At 43.0% G+C, this 21,978-nt stretch overlaps 4 protein-coding genes across 7 annotated transcripts; 1 reads left to right on the top strand and 3 right to left on the bottom strand.

Moving 5' to 3' along the window:
- Window positions 1-440: 440 nt before the first annotated feature.
- ercc6l (excision repair cross-complementation group 6-like) lies at window positions 441-7,719 on the bottom strand. Its single transcript, XM_084468783.1, has 3 exons — window positions 7,541-7,719; window positions 7,032-7,076; window positions 441-4,642 (listed from the first exon to the last, which is right to left on the bottom strand). Exons 1-3 carry the CDS (start codon window positions 7,612-7,614, stop codon window positions 976-978), a joined length of 3,786 nt encoding a protein of 1,261 aa, XP_084324909.1. The 5' UTR covers window positions 7,615-7,719; the 3' UTR covers window positions 441-975.
- A 743-nt stretch (window positions 7,720-8,462) lies between these two features.
- Window positions 8,463-12,809, bottom strand: LOC311343120 (uncharacterized protein). Its single transcript, XM_084467985.1, has 3 exons — window positions 12,629-12,809; window positions 10,761-10,892; window positions 8,463-10,126 (listed from the first exon to the last, which is right to left on the bottom strand). The coding sequence occupies exons 1-3, from the start codon at window positions 12,683-12,685 to the stop codon at window positions 9,986-9,988; spliced, it is 330 nt and encodes a 109-aa protein (XP_084324111.1). The 5' UTR covers window positions 12,686-12,809; the 3' UTR covers window positions 8,463-9,985.
- Window positions 12,810-12,914: 105 nt separating this feature from the next.
- Window positions 12,915-14,392, bottom strand: sdhaf1 (succinate dehydrogenase complex assembly factor 1). Of its 4 annotated transcripts, none has more exons than XM_084467712.1 (2): window positions 14,348-14,392; window positions 12,915-13,735 (listed from the first exon to the last, which is right to left on the bottom strand). In XM_084467712.1, exon 2 carries the CDS (start codon window positions 13,652-13,654, stop codon window positions 13,406-13,408), a length of 249 nt encoding a protein of 82 aa, XP_084323838.1. In that variant the 5' UTR covers window positions 13,655-13,735; window positions 14,348-14,392; the 3' UTR covers window positions 12,915-13,405. The 4 variants fall into 4 exon arrangements, with proteins under 4 accessions (XP_084323838.1, XP_084323837.1, XP_084323836.1 ...); XM_084467711.1 differs by lacking the exon at window positions 14,348-14,392 and adding an exon at window positions 14,144-14,325 and having other exon boundaries at window positions 12,915-13,731; XM_084467710.1 differs by lacking the exon at window positions 14,348-14,392 and adding an exon at window positions 14,144-14,325.
- Window positions 14,393-14,658: 266 nt separating this feature from the next.
- nudt18 (nudix (nucleoside diphosphate linked moiety X)-type motif 18) lies at window positions 14,659-19,747 on the top strand. Its single transcript, XM_084468743.1, has 7 exons — window positions 14,659-14,750; window positions 15,040-15,207; window positions 15,384-15,494; window positions 15,580-15,682; window positions 16,590-16,713; window positions 18,523-18,647; window positions 18,837-19,747. The coding sequence occupies exons 2-7, from the start codon at window positions 15,061-15,063 to the stop codon at window positions 19,235-19,237; spliced, it is 1,011 nt and encodes a 336-aa protein (XP_084324869.1). The 5' UTR covers window positions 14,659-14,750; window positions 15,040-15,060; the 3' UTR covers window positions 19,238-19,747.
- Window positions 19,748-21,978: the final 2,231 nt, after the last annotated feature.

Genomic DNA, 21,978 nt, shown 5'->3' on the forward strand with positions numbered 1-21,978 from the left:
CAAACAAAAAATGTATTACTTTTTTTAATTGTTTGTTAACATGGGCAAACGGTGGATAATCTAATTACATATGTGCTAATTTGCATAAATACCACAACAGATCTAAACATTGGGTATAGCCAGGTGAAAATGTCTTGTACAAATAATGACGGATGAGGATACAAATTCAGTTGAGTTTGCTTCTGTTGCAATTTGTTCTAGGTTGACCCCCATTTTGGCTTAAAATTACTGGACTAATGACTGTCACTTTTTAATTTGGGTATTTACGTATGTATTAAATGTGTTTAATATATTTTACCAAATATATTAATAAGATATAGCTGGCATGAAGCAGCTTGTGGTTCAGAATTGTAATTGGACCTTGTAGACAACACGGTAGACAAAAAAATCGGATTTCGATGTTTAAGAGTTTAATGTTGGATTTAAGAATATAACAATAACTCACATGTAACTCATAACAAGTTCAATAAAAACAATATCCTAACTTATTCAAAGTGCAATGAATCCTAATAATGTCAAGTAAACATGGGTCAACTCAATTTGTTAAGAAGGCTTTTTTTTTGGCAAATATCCATTCTTACTCCAAAGATATACAGCATTTAATTAAAAGTTGTTTTGAACAGGCAAAGAAGAAGACAAATGAAAACCAACTCTTAGAAGCATTGCTGCTGTACCCCGGAATGTGTACCATTTACCATTAAAATATTTAAACTGATAAGAAATGAGGCCCAAACATTTCAAAGTGAATAAAGCAGACATCCAATTCAATAATGAATTTCCACTGGTGTGTTAAACTGTACATTCTTTTAATACAATAAAATAAAACAGTATAGATTGAATATGCAGCATAACATATGTTATGCAAGTCCATTGCTCCCTTATTAGATACAATGAGAAAAATGTTCTAAATAAAAAAATAAAATAAAAAAAACTAGGTTAGTAGTTGCTTATCGGGGGGAATTGTCATGGCAGACTTTATCTTCTTTCCTCGCTCATCTGTCGGTACAACTGGATGACCAGAAGCTGAACTTCAGTATCACCACTGGAGATGTCGAGAGCCTTCAAGAATAAGTCCAGAGCATCTTGTAACTTCCCCTCACCGTAGTACTGCTTCCCTCTGCAGACCAGTTCCTCATAACTCTTTCCCTCAGAATCAAATGACTGGTCGGAGCCACTGGATTCCTCCAACATCGATTTTACATCTCCTCCAGACTCTGGCGCGCCCAATGCACTGACGTCGGTCTCTTGGTCATTTTCATCTTCCTCACTTTCTGTCAGAATCGTCTCTCCTTTGGTCTCATCTATCTCAAGTTTGTCCACAGAATGCACACTTGTTTCTTCTGAATCACCATCTACAACCCCATATCCATTTTCTGAAAATTGCTCCTCCTCCTCCTCCTCAAAATCCAAATCGTTGTCCACATCCTCCACTATGGATTCAATCATAGATCTGCGGGAAGCAACAGAGATGTTTCCTCCAAAGCTTCTCCTGGCCTGGAGAGGAGTGCGTCCTGAGGGCAATGTTTTTGGGGTGGATGATTCCAATGCTTGGAAAGAGTCACTTAAGTTGCGAGATATCCGTTGTAGCTCCTCATCCTTTTCCCCCTCTTCTTCACTATCGGAGATCACCGCTACCCGTTTCTTCTTGTTCATGATTAATGATTCATTGTCTGACTGGTCAGATTCAGAGACATAGGAGTTGAGGTTGAGGCTCATCCCGTGCTCCTGTTTAAATTCTGCCAACGACTTGTCTACATTGAAACTCCCCTTGATCTGAAGCTCTGACAGCAACTTCATCTCTTGGGCTTCAACATCTGGTTCCTCTAGAAGGTCGTGAACGGTGGATATGTCATTTTCACTGTCCTCTAGCAGTAGATTAAAGTTTCCTTCAAAAGACTTGACCCCTGAAGCGCTCATGGAAGCTTCCTCGTCATTTAAGCTCACATTGGAGATTTGTAAGACGGAGAGTCTTTGACCAAGCAGGGGCTCATCGAGTGGGGGCTCTTCTTCCATAGCAGTTGCTTGGTTCTTAGAGTTGTCCAGTTCACGGAAGGACTCTTGATTGAGCCGTTTACCATCATGGATATCACCTGAGACAGAACCATCCAGGATTGCGTTATATTCTGAAGTAGCATCATCAGACTCCATATCTGATGATACATTGTGTACAGAGATGGCCTCTGCCTTGACCTCACTCTGTTCAACTGTGAAGGAATGTTGACTGGGAGAGGCATTTGGTTCGGTAGTATCTGGAGAGAGATCTGGTTGTTTTTCTTCCATATCGACTGTTAGATCAATGAACCCATTTGTATTAGTCAGTTTACTGTCCTTGTCGGATCCAGATTGGTCCAGTTCAACAACAACTGGTGACCCATCTGAGCTATCTTCATTGTGAACTACGGGGGATCTGGGTTTACGTTTTGGCTCTTGTCTTCCATGGGACCTCTCCCTGTCTGGTTGCGTCGGCTGACGGTGCCAGGCAGGTTCCGTGCTTGACTCCATGTTCTCTGCCAGCTGCATTTGCAGCTCAGACTCTGCCTTCATTAGCTCCTCAGCCTTTCGAACCCGTCCTTCAATGTACTGCTGGGCCTCCTGGTCTTCAGGATCTTCTTCATCATTCTGGTTGGAGTCCAGGGAGAACATGAGGTCGTGATCGGAAATCCCAAACATTTCCATAGAGTGAAGGTAAGCGATGTGCTCATCCAGCATGGGGTCGGTCCGTCGGTGTCGTGAATGCAGAGACTGCAGCTGCAGCTGGGTGGAGGAGGACCGCGTCTCTTGCAGGGTGAACAGCTCCTTCAGCTCCTGCTTGCTAAAGTAGCGGAAGGGATTCTTCTTGTCTCCGGTTGTCTGTCTGATGATGGAGTCTTTGAACACCTGACGTCTGTAAATCTTCTCCTCTACAGTGCCGCAGGTGATCAGTCGGTAGATGACCACGTTCTCCTTCTGTCCGATGCGGTATGCCCGGTCCACAGCCTGGGCGTCTGTGGCTGGGTTCCAGCTGGGGTCATAGATTACTACTCTGTCTGCGGCCGTCAAGGTGATGCCGACACCCCCCACCTGCGTGGTCAGAAGAAAGACTGAATATCGCTTGTCGTTTTGGAAAAGGGAGATCAGTCGCTCCCTCTCATCCAGCTTGGTTATCGTTCCATCAAGCCTAATTGTTTTGAAGCCTCTGTTTCCCAAGACTCTCTCAAGGATATCAAGAACCTTTCGGAAGTGTGCGAAGACGAGTGTCCGGTGCCCTTCCACTCTGAGCCTCTCTAGCAGCGCCATCAGAAACACCATCTTCCCAGACTCGGCTATTAATTTGTCGTCAGGGATGTTGTCCAGGCTGTGGGATGTCTCCTTGTCATCTTCAGCTTGTTGGCCCTCGGGTGTGGAGTCCTGCAAGCCCATGTGGGCCATGGCTGCAGCAGACAGGAGCCGAGGGTGGTCACAGAGTTTTTTTATAACATTGAGCTCAGCCAGAGGTGACTTGGTGGTGGTTAGCAGCTCCTTGATGTGGTCTAGAGAAATGAATTGCCTGTAAATGTCCTCCTGGACATCACTCAAGTATGTCCAAATGATCAGGTCATTCTTCCTCCTCAGTTCAGGCATGATTGCTCCATTGTATTTCTCTGTGTCTGAGACTTGGATATCTCCATTTTCTGTCTTTACTGTTTTTCGTTGCTCTTTTTCCATTTCGGAATTCTTTTTCTGCACATCAGCTTTTGTCCTGCGAAGAAAGTATGGTTGAATGATGTCTATTAGGTTTTGTGACATTTTTAATCCCAGAGCCTTTTCTCCCGGCGTGGCATCCTTCTCCCTGGCGCGTGTAATTGGGTTCTCGTACTCCGTTTTGAATGTTTTCGATGTGCCCAGCAGAGCACCTTGACAAGCAAAGTCAAACAGAGCCCACATCTCCCTCAAGTTGTTCTGCACAGGGGTTCCTGTGAGAAGCACACGATTGTGGGCAGGTATGGCACGGGCACTTTTGGCTGTTTTGGTTGATGAGGTCTTAATTTTGTGTGCCTCGTCCAGGATCATGTAATCCCACTTAAACTCCCGTCCATTGTAAGAGGCAATCTGCTGCCAGTTTAGAATCAGCATTTGGTAGGTTGTAATAACCACACCACCTCTCTTCTGAACTTTCTCCATGTTCCTGGTCCGTTCCACTTTGCTTGTACCATGAAACTCTTTGACCCTCATCCCAGGAGTCCACGTGGCAAACTCTTTGGTCCAGTTAGTAATGAGTGAAGTGGGCATGACAAGTAGCGTGTGTTTGACCAGATCAGCGTCGTACATGCCTGAGAGGAAGGCGATAACTTGGATGGTCTTTCCCAGGCCCATGTCGTCCGCAAGGATCCCCCCTTTGAGACCATCCCTGTGTAGGCTGTACATGAAGGACACACCCTCTCTCTGGTGCTCATACAGCTTGTCGTGAAGCTCTTTGAAAAGCATGAGACCGCTGTTGTTGATATTGACAAACTCTTCCACTTCGTCCTCACTGTCCGAGGCCTGTTCTGCAATGAGCTCTTCAATTTTTTGGATTCTGATTTTAAGTTTTTCACTTGGCTGAATTTTGTGAGCCAGCTTAAAGAAGTCCACTGCTTTAGACATATCCCCCTGTCTGGCTGCATTTTTGCCATCCTTTATGTAGCTAAAAAAAAGGAAAAAAAAGAAGTGATTACTCATTGAATAAAGATCATTTGTTTCACATTTCATTGTACATTGCAAAACCTGTGTAACTTTGTCCCCACACATTTATCACTGATCCATTGCACTATATGCTAATTTTCAATAATTAATCACTTGTAGCCGTTTCACACATTACAATATTGAAATCTTATTTACGTAGATAATATGAAGTATACACTACAAAAGCCTATCCGGGAGCGGGGCCAGGGAACAACCCAATAAGTGGAACCAACTAACAGACTATTGTCCATTGCGCACTATTGTCCATTGTGCATTCTCTCACATCGGTTTTTGATAACATTTCCCTCATTTGGCTTGTTACGGTTGAATTGTCACTTACTGGAATGTTCTCCCCCGTACACTAGTATGTATGAGACAATTAATTATATAATCTACAAATGAAAATTTCAACAAATCCAGGCACTTTCCAACCATTACTTTACTATCATTATGCATTTGCTTTCTTTACCTGTTTCTGTCTATCAAAACTTTCTCCAAAGCCTTCATGCATCAAAAATAGTTGCCACAGAGAGAAGCAGTGTCCAACATATTTTACTGCTGACAGGTCTTGATGATGTATGACCTAGCATAACCATCTCCACCTATAGCCTTTATATTGTCAAATAATATAGACAACAAACAAGGAAAGGGAGATGGTGTGGCCAAAAATAAGGGTCAGGATGTTGTTCCAGATGTGTATAATGTATATCGTGAGTCAACTAGTTGTGGATTTATGCATACAGAATGAATCGATTCATTCATTCTGTATGCATAAATCCACAACTCTCTCTCTCTCTCTCTCTCTCTCTCTCTCTCTCTCTCTCTCTCTCTCTCTCTCTCTCTCTCTCTCTCTCTCTCTCTCTCTCTCTCTCTCTCTCTCTCTCTCTCTCTCTCTCTCTCTCTCTCTCTCTCTCTCTCTCTCTCTCTCTCTCTCTCTCTCTCTCTCTCTCTCTCTCTCTCTCTCTCTCTCTCAGGGCGTATACGATTATCAATGTGTGGGCTCCAGCCCTACAGGAAGTCACTCACAAAGCTCCAGCAAATACTCTCTCGTGGCGCCTCACCCAGCGGCTTGAATGAAAGAATTGGAGCTGAAAATCTTTCCAGACCTACCTAATCTCATAATGGGGGGGATGGTGCAGGCTCCTTTTGACCCTAGACATGAAAAACCTGTCCACAGGACAGCTGTTTATACATGCTTTAAGGCATCTCCATCCCACATAAAACATAGAACTTGAAACTGCCCACTGTTTAATACTCATTTACCCTACGGCTGGAAGTCACACCTGTTTTCCTGCCCTTTCGAAATGGCTAGAGATGCCAAAATGCATTAACATGTTCCTTTGGGTCCAGGTAAATACAAATACGAGATTTGGATGCGCTTGTAGAAAAAAGGTTCCTTGACAGAGCCTCTCATTAGTATGGCCCGCAGGACCTAGCTCATCAAAATGTGGTGTAAAAGGCAGTTTTGGAGATAGGAAGGTTCTACTGCCCTGAGACTTGACAACCTCATTACGGGGCCTGCCTGACTGGGACCCCCACACTGAACCGTGGCCCTCTCGGTCCTGGGACCACAGGTCCGTGGTTTAGGGTTAGGGTCCCCCAGATTCGCTGAGAGACATGAGATGTCCACACAGAGATCCCAAGGAACGGGTTGATAACTTTGCAAAGTTTCTATCTCTTGTCTACGAAAGATGAGATTATACCAACGGCTTGTGTTTCCAATGCATTATAATGGAGCATTTGATGATACCTTATAGCCTTTCCTGGGGGCTAGAGCACCCAAATTTATAGTTTTAGTAGACCTTAATGCCGTATCTTATTCACAAGTCATTCCATGTGCCCATTAATGGTGCAAGTATTTATTTAAATAAAATACAAACTAAGATATATCAGCACTAACCTCTGCTGTCACACCAACCAGTTCAGGTTATCCAAATCTGGAGTTCCAGGTCACCAATACATTGGCAAAATTTCTGTTCAGTCAATTTCACTACTTCAGTCTTTTCACATCTGGTTTTAGTTTTGTCTTTAGTTTTAGTTAAATACCATGGTAAAAACATGTTACTTGGGTCTACTTTTATTTAGACTGCCCACCCAGGCATTCTACTTTCTGTCCCAAATGAGAAAAAGATATTATCCAAAGCAAATGAGGAAGAATGATTAAACAAATTGCTAAACTGTTAATGATTGGTATCTATGTTTTTGACACCAAAAACTTTTTTGTATTTCCAGTACAAATGAATTACAGATTATCCTATTATTCCCTAACATGACCCAACCTCTATACAAGGATTACCAGTACATATGGAGGGGAGAGGGGACAGACTTCAACCATTAAATCTCTTAGCTACCTGTGGTAAATGTCGATCTTGTCATTGGTCTCCGTGGACATCAACCTGCAAAAACAAATTCAACACTCAGAATACATACTTACAGGGTCCATTCATACACACCATCTCGTCGTCTAGCCTGAGGTCGTATAACTCTACTGTAAGGTTTGTTTAAAAGACAGCAGGCATCCCCCTTAATAGGTTTAAATAATAACAGTATGGTGCATAATCAAACAATACTGCTGCAAACTTTGCGTTACGTCAATATACAAGATGTCATACATGTAACTTTTCCTGTCTTACTAACAGAGGTACGAGATCACCAGTGTTCAAGGCTATCTTTAATGAAACATCTTTAATGAAACATTTACAAAGATGCATTCCCTTCAGTCTGTATCTAAGAGCTGAGATAGCTGCAGTAACGTTACAGAGTAACAGTGCTTTGATCTACCAAGGCCTCTAATTACTCGTGCTTTCTCCACGTTAGGGCTAGCATAGAAATTATCTTTCATGAATCATAAGTTACTTACTTCTCCAGTTTGACGGATATACATGCTATGTTCTGGTCGGAAAGTGAGACGTTCATTATTTTTTCGTCCGACATGATTTTAGTAAACCACCGTAACGAGTCTATAAATGTGTTGTTTGTTGGACTCGAAGAATCGAAACCTCGCGTTCGTACTTCTTCTCCACTTTGTTTATTGGCGGCTCGGGTTCGTACATTTGAACACGCCACTTTTATCCCCGCCAGGCCTTCCCTGCCAATCACAAAGCGATCCTGGTTAACGTCGGAAAGAATTGTCCTATCGAGACACTGGGATTTGCAAAGGGGGCGTTGACAGGAGTACATGGACCAATGAATGAGGTTTGTATCCGGAAATAGAAGAATAAGTCCCGCCTCCGAGGCTCCCGGTTCCCTCGGTCAAATGTCTTTAGGAAATAACATGGGGTTTATTAATGAGCGTACATAGGAAACTCTCTCCGTTAAAATAGCATAATATAATATGTAAAATATTAGCAATATAGCTTATAGCTATTAGCAAAATAGCATATAATCGTTTACTACTTTAACGGCACCGACAATCCAAAAAGCCAGTCGAAACTAGATGGAAAATGTGTGTCGTTCAAAACATGACGCAGCTTTTACTTCTTCGCCACCTACATAGTTTGTTATGTACGATCATTCAAAAACCCCATGTTATTTCCTAAAGACATTTGACGGAAAACACTTTCCATCTACTTATGGCTCATTATATTGGCAATCCAGGCCGTTCATTCCTTCCCGGAGTTATATGACCGAATGACACGTCTGATCTGAAAGCGTTTCATTGCAACAGTCCGGAAAACATGGCGGTGCGCCGTAAGGTTGTTTTTGTTTGCATGGTTGCTGAGCAACGGAGTCTAGCCATAGACTTTGCTGGTTCAAACGACTTGAGGCTATAACGGGCTTGCACAGATTTTTTTTTCTAACACAAATCAACAGTGGAAAAAATAAATACCATTAGAAAGTACTTGTATAGTTTTTACAACACAAACGCTTAATTAAACAGCATATACCAGGACAAATTGAGGACACATAACTTTGTTTCCCATTCATAATGTGCGTCGCCATTATTGTTGTGACGTCGATTCTTCCGACTCGGTCTACCTGGACCTTCCCCGAGTTTGATGACGATGGAGTAGTAACCTCCGGGTAGGACGGGGGTTCTTTTATAATTTTCCGGACCGGACACAGTATAAATCCCGATTCCGCTTACCAATAGAACGCACCAAATGTGACCATGTGAAAAACACGTCATCGTGTACAGTGACGTTACATTTGTCACTATAAAACGTTGTGTGAAACTGCAACAATTACAACACATTATGAACATTCACAACAATTGTAATGCATAAAAGTCCAACCCTGCACATTCAAAGAATTACAAAACCCAACTCACATTATTCTGCATTGCATAATAATAGATGAAAACTATGTCAGAACAAAAAACAATTCAAATGAACAAAAATTGCATTACTTGGGTCAACCATTTGAAATAAAAATTGAAATATTTAATTGAAAATTAAACTGTGCTAATGGACATGCACAGCTTAAGTCTTCAACAACAGTTTGAGAGTGCCCCATCTCATGTCCAACACCAAGTCTGAGTTTGGCTTAATTTTATTGAGCAGTTTAGCTGTTGTCTATTTTTTCCTTTTAGAAAAGTGGTTGAGGTTGTTCCCCTCATCCAAGATATCGGGACTTACGTTGGTCCTGTCGTAGTATCATTGTTCCGTCCTGAATTTCCTTTGCACGCAGATACAGATTGCTGCATGCAAGCCAAGATGCACAGGCTATGACTTTCATATGGCCATGCTAATGTGCGCGTCGTGGCGTACTGACTCCGACCTGTGTTGCTTCAACATTATGGATAAGCACAAAAATCCCCCCATTCCTTGCATTATCAATGTAAATAATCCACTGTCATGAGATTCTACTGGGAAACAGCAGATCAATACTGGGGCTTGTGCACCAGTAAAAGGGGTTTAGCAATGGGTGTAAACCAGGAGAATTGCAAATCCCAGTGGGGTCAGAAAGTACATTGATGGAATATAGACACTGCATTATTCTGCCACTTCCTACCAACACGGCTGGGTAGTTGCCTGGATCAACAGTTATTTCACATACTGTACATATTTCACATACATCTGTAATCCTTATGTGTTCATCTTGGAAAAGGAATAATAACATTTTTTTTTCATATTTGTTTATATGCTGCACGATGAGAGACATTTATGCAATCAAAACCACATACTTTATGAATCCAATACAAGAGATTATAGTGTTCATAAATCGGCATTATAGCAATTGAAAATATAAATAAAATGAAAATACTGCAGATTATAACTTCAAAATAGAATGTTTGTTTAAGTTGTATGCTGTCATTATCGGAGTAAAAGGTTATCGAATTAATGTGTATATGTTTGTGTGTGTTTCAGAATATTGGTGCAGACTCCAGTGCTTTCACCCGAGCAGCGAACAGCAGAACGTTCTTGTTCACCTCAGCGCTGAGCTCGGCCTCAGACGCCCGCGGATGTGTCTGGACAAACTCTGCAATGCTCTGGATACATTCTTTCTGTTAAAAGAAACACACAAATAATACATATATTTTATGCACCGTCACACACACACACATAAGATGTATATTGTATGCACTGTCACACACAATAAATATATTATATGGACTGTCTCACACACACACACACACACATAAGACGTATATTATATGCACTGTCACACACACACACACACACACACACGACATATATGCAGCACTGTCACACACATACACACAAATGTAAACATATACACACACACACATAACCCATAGCGGGCAGGCTTGTTCGGGGTTGGCAAAGTCATGAGCTCAACAGGCCACCAAGCACCAAGTCCTATTGTCAAGCACACGCAGAACATCTTCTGCGTTGTTTCTTAAGCCTTCAGTGCAACTTTACCTCATTACAACAATGTTACACTAACGCCTCTCTCATCACTCTCTGAAACACACACACACACACACACACACACACACACACACACACACACACACACACACACACACACACACACACACACACACACACACACACACACACACACACACACACACACACACTAAGGGGTACGAGGGAGAGGTAAGGTGTAGTAGAATGTAGATTACAAAGCTTTTTTCATGGCTCACACGTGTACTCATCCTCCAGGGGCTTTACCTTAAAGTAGTCCACTCTGTCCTGTCCTGTGAGGCGTTTGAACAGCTCCTTGGCGACACCGATGCCGGTCAAGGTCATCAGGGTTTGTCTACTGCTGTCACTCTGTGTTGAGAGCCAGTTCATGAAGGCCATCTGGAACAAGGGAGAGAGCAATATAGACTATAACTTGAGTGACGTCCGAAACATAGGGTCATACATAGACCATTTGTCTAAGCTGGACCGAGTCCCTATAGGTCTACACTACCATGATGAGTGAACAAAATTTAGCCACTGGGCTTGTCCCCGTATATGGAGGATATGGAGGACCAGGATTGAGCTAAGCAGCACTGTGGTGCTGGGAATTATATCATACAATGCTTAAACATAATATATGTCTACACGTTATTTTAAGGTAGTTTAGCTTAGGGTAGTTTATTAATTTAGATAGACAGCTAAACCGATAACCTAACGCCTTTGTTTACGAGATGACGTACCACAGAGACATGTTCAATTACAGAAGGTTGTCTTTGGTATTACCACATCTTAGTCGCAGTGCACTATTCAATAAGGATGTGAAGAGTTGAATCTCTAGAGACCCCTGAAACATGTAATGCCTCAAAGACTTAATGAGACTTAACTAAATGAAACCAAAGGCGTGCCGAAACCAAGAGGACGACACAAGCTGTCCATAGAGGAGCAGTATTGTGAGTATATCACCATTCAATGCAATCGGATATGACTTTTATTTTCATGAATAGGGCCCTCTATGGAAGTATTTCTAGGTCGTAATGAGAGTGTCCAGGGTTGCCAACTTTGGGACTTTGGCTGGAGTGAGACTCTGCAAAATGTCAGTGGGCGTGTGAAGAGCGTGCGTGCGGCAAACGTTTCTGATAACCATAACCCAATTTGTCCTCGTTTACTTAGTATAAACAAATTGAAGGAAGGCTTATATAAAAGCCATTGGCTGTTGTTGACGTAGGACATTCAAAATGTGTTTAGATATTTTTTAATCATGCATTTAATCATGCATTGACATGGGAACACAGCTGTATACTGATACCTGCTGCCATAGATATGTATTTAACCAAGACCTCAGAATTTATTCCCAGTCTGACCCAGAAAGAAGGAATTTAACAGAAGGTAACAGTGTGTCATGGCCTTTATTAGTTTAGTAATTAGGTTATTGGTTGATAGCCTAGAATACATTAAGACACCTTGTAATTTTGTTTTGAGGAGGGCTGTCAAACCATGAGAAAACCTTTAGGGTCTATATTGCGAGAATAGGTTACTTGGACCCCGCTCATTACTAATGTGACTTTATTTAGCTTAATGACTGATATTGAAAAGTAACAACATGGAATTAATGTAAAATCTGAATTAAAATACTATATCCTAATTAAAATAGAGCCTATAGAAGCCAAGAGATTCAGTAAACTGAGCCTATTTTGACTTGTTCTTTCGGTGCTTACCTCGAAAGGCACTTGTAATATAAATAAAATATAGGCTAACACTAAGTAACACCAAACTAACAATTTCTAGTTGAATTTCAACAAGGTCCACAGTCCACAGAGGGTCAGAGAGACAGAATACATGGAAGGAGGGAGGGAGACAGACAGGAAGAGTTTTTGGAAAGGATCATGCCATTTCTCTGTTCTCTGAAAAGCTCTTTGAGGTATCTTTTTGCCATCTTTCTCTCTTGTTCAAATGTTGGGAATCACATAAAAATGCACATTTGATGTTCTTGTTCATTTTGATACCCTGGCTGTAAGGCGTGAGATGTGAGATGAGTGTCACGCCAGATGCACGAGAGTCAGTCCCTGAGTGTCTGACGGACCTCAGGTGAGTAAACGTTACCAGAGACACTATAGAAGGAAGGACTTTGACGTTACCTGCTGGATTAACTGAGGATTCGACATCCCGTCGGTGGTGTTCGCTGACCCAGACATAACTTGTTTTTTTGTAGCCACCAAAACAAATTATTTACAGATTGAACGACGCTATTGATAGGGAATAAATATATTTCACTGGGATCTGTCTTTGGTTGGCGTTCAATGTTGTTTTCCTCCACGCCCTGTGCTTCCTGTTTACGTCTAGTTCCTCTTCCGTCGTCGGGTCCCGTTCTTCTGCCCTCAGGTGGACGAAGTGGGAATTCGTAAAGGATTGATTGACTTTTCTTTTATTTCATTTTTATTTTTTTACACATTTGTCCGGCTCAGAAGACTCTTGCATACAATATATTCCTACATGTAGATCAGGATAAAACCATATTTTGGTTTAAATACAAGTTTATTCTCTAAAACCATGCTACTGCACGTTTTACAGCAAGGATGATAAAGGACCTGAATAAAAACAACAGAGGATCAGCCACATTCATTGTGGACCAAAGGCAATATTCTGTATTGTATCATGGCACCTAAATGGAATTGAAATACACATTTCAACTAAAGGTCTTTCCTAAATTGCATCTCCCAGTTCCCACACTGTGAGGGCATCTCAACTGGGAGAATGGCTGAACGGTATATCATTATTCAGTGAACACTGCCAATAACAGAATAAAAGATCCCCTCTCCCAATAATCTGTATGATACAACTTGTTTCCTGGAGGAAAAAAATACATTAAACTACTAGTGTTCGGGGAGGAGCCCTTAAAAGGTGTGTTCACTAGGTCAGCTGTCTGTTTTAGGTTTGGAGAATGAGCCCAGCTGTTTGGTGTTGACGTCCCTCAGCTGCTCCAGCTGCCTCTGGGCCCGACGGAACAGATACTCGATGTGCATGACGTCCTTCTTCTTGATCCGGGAGTTCTCCCTGAACTCGTCTCGGATGCGGGGGATGAAGCCTGGTTTGTCCCGTCCCGCTTGGAGGAACTGGCGATACAAGGCCAGAACCTGCTTCTGCATTTTACTGTGTCGGGACATGAGTGGTTCACTGTGGCTTTCGGTCTCACGGCAGAACAAACTAAACACGATGACGACGAAGATCACACATCACCTTGCTTCCTATCAGAGAACAGAGACACAGAGTTAATGTTGCCACATTTACCCCATGAACCCTGAAGGACACAAGTCTAGAGATGTAAAACATTAAGGCGACATTGTTATGGGGGTGATTTAAGAGTTGATTATAGTACATCCGTTTCTATAATGTTAGTATGTGTGTGTGTGTGTGTGTGTGTGTGTGTGTGTGTGTGTGTGTGTGTGTGTGTGTGTGTGTGTGTGTGTGTGTGTGTGTGTGTGTGTGTGTGTGTGTGTGTGTGTGTGTGTGTTTTAATTCTTAGCTCGGGTGGGCCCACTAGTGGGATTAGCGAAATATACAACACGTTAATGTTGAACTCAATGCTGAACATAAGTTACGTCGCTTTGGTCCACACACAGCCACTTGGTCAAAAACTGTAAAGAAAAACATACATGAAATAGTGATTCCTTATTTTCGGCTTTACAGCTGCTGTGAACAATCCATTCGTTAAACAGATGAGTGTAGATCACTGTTGGTGGAGATCGCCTACTATTCAACAACTGGGTATCGTTACTAGCTTAATTCATGTGGAACTATAGATACATCCCCAGGCATGACCTTACGGACTACACGTTTTAACGGTGGGTCAGACTCACAATGATGCACTGTTGCACAACCATCACAAATTGCGTCCACTTCCGTTACGCTGTATGCAACTTTCTGACGGTATTTGAATGCACCATGACAACCCTGTAATGGTGCATTCAAATACCGTCAGAAAGTGACGCACCGAACCAGTCTCAAACATGTGGTTTTTGATATAGTTAAATATCCACCTGTATATTGACAAAATGTGTTAGATTGGTGAAATTGATAAAAGATCAAGAATCATTTTGTTTGTTTTTGGTAGAATGACCGTTTAGGCAAAGGTGCTTTTATTTTGAAACTCCCAGGTTACTGTTCTTCCTTGTGAGCTGAAGATGTCAGGTGTCAACAAATCCATCGGCCTACTCATAGCGAAAACTAAATGGGAAGTGACACTATTTGAATGAGGAAAAGGTCGGTTGTTTGTGATGTAACGTTATCGCACATCTATGGAAATTATATCTTAAATTGAAAAGTTCTATTTGTGATGTTATCCAGGCTGTCATTCGGAGAAGGATTTGCCTCAACCCAATTGAATAACATTTAAAGTTAACTTTAGCCTGACAACCGTAGACACTTGGGCTAAACGTCTTGTTAATGTAAATGTTCATTATATTGTCCATAGTCGATGTATTGGGATGTTCTGAAATTTTTCACATTCTCACACACACACTCACATTTTTGTATTTGTGGTCGTGCACAGGTAAGCTTCCATTCCACAGCTATGGAGGTTGAGGATCAGATCAGAAGGATTATGGGTGGAGAAGGGCTAGAGTTCACAGAGTTAGATGTGCATCCTGATCAGGCCAAACCAGCGACGCTTAGAAAAAGCGTCGCTTACATCGTCTGCGCCGTTATCCTAAACGACCAGGTACGAATGTTCTTCTTTTTCCTTGTTTCCTACAATTATAACAATGGCCACTGAGGACACTATTATATCAGTGTTTGTAGGCAATGGTGTTACTGTTTGCATGGTGTGTCTATATTGGTATTGCATGTATTATTGTGTCTGTTAAACTCTTTGTGCGTGTGTTTGTGCTTGTTTAGGAGGAGGTGCTTATGGTGCAGGAGGCAAAGCAGGAGTGTTTTGGACAGTGGTACCTTCCTGCAGGTAGGATGGAGGAAGGGGAGGCTATTGAGGAGGCAATGCGGAGGGAGGTAAGAACCTGCCAAGGACAACTTCTACATATACTCACGTAAGAATATAAACCAATCACTAACTAGAATTTCACTTTTCTTGCAGGTGAAAGAGGAAGCAGGCATTGACTGTCAGCCAATCACTTTGCTGTTGATCCAGGAACAGGGACCACAATGGATCCGCTTCATTTTCCTTGCCAAGGCCACAGGTCAGAGGTCACTAGGCCATCACAATCTTAGTTTATGTCAAATCCACAATGGCCTAATGATCATAAGTCTAAGATTGTTTGCTCTGTTCAAATTTCACATCTGATCCCATTTTGTTTTTTAACATATAATAAAATCAAATGATTCCATTGCTCATGTGGGAGGTTTTTCGTTCATTCATTCACGGAGTGCACATGCATCCAGTGCATGCATCCCGTGCATGCGCACTTCGATTTCACCCCGTTCACCCAAGGCTGAATTAAAAGTACACGTTTTTGTTTTCAACTCATTGATGACCAACATTTAGAAAAGCATGTACTTTTAATTCAGCCTTGGGTGAACGGGGTAAAATCGAAGCTTGCATGCACGGGATGCATGCGCGCTCCTGCGGCCAGGGATTCCCGGCTGCGAATGAATGAATGAATGAATGAATGAATGAATGAATGTTGAATATGGGATCCAAACTATTTTCGAATGATTTGGGGGTGGGGGGGGGGGTGGGGGGGGGGTGGGGGGGGGGGGGCAACTACACACAGGCGGCGCAGTATCCAAGACATTTCTGAACTTATATATTATACATATTATTATATATACCCCCTGCCGGCGACTTTCATTGGTGTATGCTGAAATTTTGTCCCACCCATGGACGCTCTGCGTCATACGTGAAAAGTGTCACGTGCATGAGTCTTTGAAGTTGTGATGCACAGAATAGGATTTGAATAGGATTTGTACACCTGTAACAAAGGACTTGTGAACTCGTAGCCCCTATTTTGTGTTTACAATGGTAGGAAAAATATTTACGACTTCAAATTTAATGTTACACATTTGTGACTTTATTGTACGCATGATAAAGACTTTTACTACAATAATACCTTCATAGTATCTTGTGCTCCTACTCCCCGCCACTAGGGGGCAGTCTGAAGACTCCGGGTGATGGGGACCAAGAGTCCCTGCAGGCTACCTGGTGGGATCGGGTGTCTACTCTTCATCTAAGAGGACACGACATCCTCGATCTCATAGACTCTGGGCTCAAGTATGGACTTGTACCCTACCCCCTATCAATGTTGTAGTGAGTGTATTAATGTGCTCTGCTAAACACTGCTGGTTTCTTCACGCTGTAAAAGTTGGACCATTTGCATTTATCAGTCAAATTGTTTTGTTACTTTTTAGAAACAGATGTTGCAGGCCGCATCTTTTTTTCTTAATGACACAAGTATTAAAGGTCCCATGGCATGCTATTTTATGGATGCTTTAATATAGGTATTAGTGGGGGTGTGGCCCTGTGCAGCTTGTGGCCACGGTACCATGCGCTAGTGTTTACAGTGGAGCACTGAACACTCCATAGATAAATAGATAGATCTAACAAGCATGTTTCCTGTATATTCTGTGGTCTAGTAGTGAGTGATCAACAGTGAATGGACGGAAAAAAGTTGATTATTATTATTTTTTCAAAGATGGGCTATTTGGTGTGATATCTCTTGCGTGTGCGTGAGATTGAAGTTGGATCATTTACATTTATCAGTCAAATTGTTTTCTTACTTTTTAGAAACAGATGTTGCAGGCCGCATCTTTTTTTCTTAATGACACAAGTATTAAAGGTCCCATGGCATGCTATTTTATGGATGCTTTAATATAGGTATTAGTGGGCCCCTAATACAGTACTTTCGTACAGTAGGCCTACTGTACTTTTCGACGTTCAAGAAATTCAGCGCTCTCCACAAACGCACTGTTTTTAGAGGCAGGTCAAGGTGGAGGGTGGGGGTGTGGCCCTGAGCAGCTTGTGGCCACGGTACCATGCGCTAGTGTTTACAGTGGAACACTGAACACTCCGGGTGCTCCAGCGGGCGTCCTGGAGCTCTATATCTAAATAATATCATATTATATTTAGATATCTATATAATATAATATATATTATCATGGTCAAAAGCTGTTTGAGCCTCCGGATGATATTATGAATCTCAAACGACTGCGTCGGGTTCTCAGACGCCTCTGGTTCTTCCACTTCCACGTCAATATTAAGTACAGACTGAACCGCGAAATGGAGGAGAAGGGGATTGTTGCCCACGATTGTTGCCCGGGGTTGTCTGCGTCGGGTTGGTTGAGAAGGAATTGGGAACCACGACATGGAGGAGAAAAGGATCGTTGCCCAGGATTGTCCGTCGGAGCCCCGCTGAACGCTGGCCGCCCGCCCGCACAGCCCCGCTGCTGCGGTAGCGGTCCGTCGGAGCCCCCCGACGCAGATAACCCCGGGCAACAATCACGGGCAACAATCCCCTTTTCCTCCATTTCGCGGTTCCCAATTCCTTCCCAACCAACCCGACGCAGTCTAGTCTTTTCACCAAATGGGAGCTTTATGCAAGCTTGCGTTATTGTGTTGCGTGTTATGCGCCATAACACCAACAGCAGAACGGTTATCCAAATAACAAAGAACACTTGCGTTACAGTGTGTGTATTCACACACAGACATGCGTGTGGCACTCGCACGGTTCTAGCTCATTGTCTCTTTGGCGGGCCAAATTCTCTGGGCGTGCCAAGCAGAGAAAGGGGAGGTACCCTGGTCCCGTATGACGTCATACTTGACCGGAAGCCAAATCGAAGCATTTCAGCGATCCTTTTTTCAAGGACGGAGTAAGATAGCTACTTCTCGGTTTACACCTAATGCAATTTTTAGCTACTGGGGGACCATAGGGAGGCTAGGGGAACTCAACTTAATGTTAGAAAACCTCATAAAGTGAAATTTTCATGCCATGGGACCTTTAAGCAATTCTCTCTTATATTGGAAAATAATGGTGTGTTAAGTGCCCCTTTTAAGCTTCAGGTTGTCATGGGTTTGTTGCTACAGGTACCACCAAGAGGCATGGCATCCTCGCACGCTACCGGTGTCCATACCCTGCAGTCACGTGGTGCAGAGGCTGGTCCTCATCTTCTCCAACGCCCAACAGGAGCTCTGGGTTCTACTGGCTAAAGGTACTTTCTCAGGGGCTTCCTGGAAAGGAAAACCAAACCCTAAAATAACTTATTTGAGATGAAAGTGATGTCATGGGTTTCAAAGTGCTGTTTCTGAAAAGTGTGTGCGTGTGTGTGTGTGTGTGTGTGTGTGTGTGTGTGTGTTTGTGTGTGCGTGTGCGTCTGTGTCTGTGCGTCTGTGTGTCCCAGCCCCGCGCCAGCACCTCCCCATAGCGGCGGCGGTGAAGACCCACACGATGATGTGGGCCTCCAGCCTGGTGGTGCAGGACGCCCTGGGCTCCCTCTACTACGACCACGAGGTCACGGCGCTGGGCGTGCTGGGCCTGCAGCACCACTACCAACCCGCGCCCAGACGCCTGCCGTCCCGGTGCAGCGACGGCGTCTGCTTCAACATGCTGGCGCAGCTGGTCCCCGACCCCGTCCAGCGGGACCGGGACGGGGAGAAGCTGGAGTTGGTGGCGCCCAGCCAGCCGCCGCCGCCGGAGAACCCTCGGTACGCCTGGAAACGCATCGAGAGCCAGGTGCTGACGGACATCGTGCTGGAGAAGATGAAGAACCCCTGCACCTTACCCATCCACAGTCTGTACTGAGGACCGGTAGCGGAGGGAGTGTGTTCTCCTTGTGAAGAGAACACACATTTTAGGAGTTTTTTGTCAGGGATAACTAATCATCTATAATTGAAGACGTTGTACAGTTTCAAGATGCTATTTATTGAAAGGTACAGCATTGAGGGTGGTGTAAATAAGTGGCTTTTAAAGAAAGTTGTAGAAAGTAGGCGAGTCGATCATTGTGTTGTATTCTACATTATGCAATTCTTTGTTAGATTGTAATTAACATTGATTGTTTAAAGAATTTAAAATATATATATAAATACAACCTCCTTCAATCTGGGGAAAGGGACCATCACTAAAACAAACACTGAGGGTGCTTCTATCTGTGTGCACGCGTGCGAGGGCTAAAACTTGGTAGAGTGCTACTACCTGTGTTCTTTTGGCAAATGTACTTATTGTAAGTGGCTTTGGATAAAAGCGCCAGCTAAATGCCCTAAATGTAAATGTTAATGTATGACCATCACATGCATTTGCATGGGTTTATGCCTGTTTATGCATGTGCATACATCATATACATATGTAGGTTGAAGTACAATAATGTAATATGTATTTATTGTATAAACAAATAAAACTATATTGAAACTACCTGGGCCCCGTTTCCCGAAAGCATCGTTAGCCTAACGACGTCGTTAAAACCGTCGCACGATCATCGCAGAATTTTCGGACCGTTTCCCGAAAGCATCGTTACGTAACGACGTCGTTAAAACCGTCGTAATTAACGACGGCTACAGGGGTACTCGTAGAGCACTAGAATGCATCGTTACTATAGCCTCAGTGGAGTCACCAGCTGGACATTCCGTGTATTGGATGTGTTTTATTAAAACACGTCATCCAATACCACTGAATGTCCAGCTGGCGCTATTTCGCAATACCCCAAAAACAGTGGTTCCCGCATATATATTAGCCTACTCGTAGACTACTGTTAGATTTAAACAGCAAAGACAGAGACATGTTAGAAGTCAACACAAATATAACTTATTGCAGCAATTTAAAATTCCAAAATCCATGCGCAGTCGAAATGTAGGGATCAAACGCCACGTCACAAGGTGGTTGCTGTCTCCCTCTGATTTTAATTCAACCATCGTGGTTAAAATGTCCTCATTGATCAATGACAGAAGACATACTGTAGCCTACATGAATCATGCTGAGACCAGCGGGTGTCGGATAATTTCTGCAGGCGTTTTTTGTTGCGATTGTTTGCCATAAAGCTGTAGGCGCGTCGGTGAGGCTGCGAAGTTCACTATTTATTGGACCGTGTCTAGACAGTTACGAACATCCCTGACCTTAGTGGAGTGCACAATCGCCAAGTTGAGAGCGTGGTTTCTGCAGTGAACGTAGACTGCTGTGGGAAACTGTGCTGCGAATCGATGCGTGCCATTCCCGCTTACATTGCCCGCATCATCATACCCCTGCCCAACAATATGGGCAGGAATCGATCTAGACCAGCAACAGCAATAGCCGTGTCAATGCCTCTGCGTTTGAATGATAATGAATGAATGGAACGTTGCATTTTTAATGTTGACACCAAAGTTTCTAGAGAGTGCGCGGCGCGTCAATCACTGAATGAATGAATGAAACGGAATGCAGGAATCAGAGAAAGTCTGCCCTCTTTGCGGCGCAAAGCATGTTTCAGAAATCAGTAGTACTAGAAATCTACTAGAAATCACCTAGTTGTCACACAGACACATGCTATTTTTTATTTTTGTAATATGGAATTATTTCAGGGGAGAAAATGCCGTGAAACAATGTACGCACGGTGCGTTCGGGATTAGGACTGATATAGCATATGTCGGCCTAGACCTAATCAATTGTGTTTTAATATTTGTAGCATTCATATTAGTCTATTCTTTTCGTAGGCTACTCTGCTGTTGGCCTTGATGGGGAGATATTTTTTTGCTGCCACAAAATATAGTTTAATCCAACAACATTCCTGCGTCTCCCCCTCCTACCGAGCCCATTTCAGCACTGTGTCAGTAGACAGCTACAATCCTACGACGTCGTAAGAGCAGAGCACGCGCGTTCATGTTAAGATGAGTTTCGGGAAACGCTCCCCTAAAATGAACGATGCATCGTGAGATCATCGTACGATGGATCGTATGAGCATGGATCCATCGTTATAGGGAAACGGGGCCCTGCAGAAGCGATCCAGCCGGCTGTAAACATAGTCACATAGTCAAAAAACATTGTTGTTGATCTGAAGTTGAAACGATGACGAAAACTATATTAATATAATATAATATATTATATTATATATATTCATATATATATATATATATATTAATGAGACGTCCCGTAGCACCCCGCAAGAAGAAAATCATTAATTCAAGCCATTTACTCTGTTTTCTCGATCGTGGAAGGGTTTGTTTGGCCTACTAGTGGTGCCATCTGAGAACGCATCGGCTTTTGCCACCTAGACGTGTTGCAAAAGTACCCGCAGGAAAAACAACAGCTGAGACTCGTAGCAGCAGATTCGAGCAGTTGTATCGATAGACTTGCGCTCGCTCATTAAAATGCTCAATGCACTTAGCGATCTATATCATTTTATTTGTGAGGAAATATTTCACAGATGTGCAACTTCTGATGCATAAGTTCACATTTGGGTTACGAATGCACAAATGTTGTGCACGTTCTCAGATTATGAAACACGGGTGTGCGAATGTGTTTTGCACCAACTGCGCTGCAATGATTGTAGCAAAAGTGTCAAGTGCATGACTCTTTGA

This window comes from Micromesistius poutassou (assembly GCF_964030765.1).
Source record: "Micromesistius poutassou genome assembly, chromosome: 5".
Classification (NCBI taxonomy): domain Eukaryota; kingdom Metazoa; phylum Chordata; class Actinopteri; order Gadiformes; family Gadidae; genus Micromesistius; species Micromesistius poutassou.

Coding starts and splice junctions, on each gene's coding strand:
- nudt18 (XM_084468743.1), top strand. CDS start 15,061: ATGGAGGTTGAGGATCAGATCAGAAGGATTATGGGTGGAGAAGGGCTA. Junction 15,495..15,579: donor AGGAGGCAATGCGGAGGGAG/GTAAGAACCTGC, acceptor CTTTTCTTGCAG/GTGAAAGAGGAAGCAGGCAT. Junction 16,714..18,522: donor CTCATAGACTCTGGGCTCAA/GTATGGACTTGT, acceptor TTGTTGCTACAG/GTACCACCAAGAGGCATGGC.
- ercc6l (XM_084468783.1), bottom strand. CDS start 7,614: ATGTCGGACGAAAAAATAATGAACGTCTCACTTTCCGACCAGAACATA. Junction 7,077..7,540: donor ATATCCGTCAAACTGGAGAA/GTAAGTAACTTA, acceptor TTGTTTTTGCAG/GTTGATGTCCACGGAGACCA. Junction 4,643..7,031: donor AAGATCGACATTTACCACAG/GTAGCTAAGAGA, acceptor CCTTTTTTTTAG/CTACATAAAGGATGGCAAAA.
- sdhaf1 (XM_084467712.1), bottom strand. CDS start 13,654: ATGTCCCGACACAGTAAAATGCAGAAGCAGGTTCTGGCCTTGTATCGC.
- LOC311343120 (XM_084467985.1), bottom strand. CDS start 12,685: ATGTCTGGGTCAGCGAACACCACCGACGGGATGTCGAATCCTCAGTTA. Junction 10,893..12,628: donor ATCCTCAGTTAATCCAGCAG/GTAACGTCAAAG, acceptor CCCTTGTTCCAG/ATGGCCTTCATGAACTGGCT. Junction 10,127..10,760: donor ACAGAGTGGACTACTTTAAG/GTAAAGCCCCTG, acceptor TTCTTTTAACAG/AAAGAATGTATCCAGAGCAT.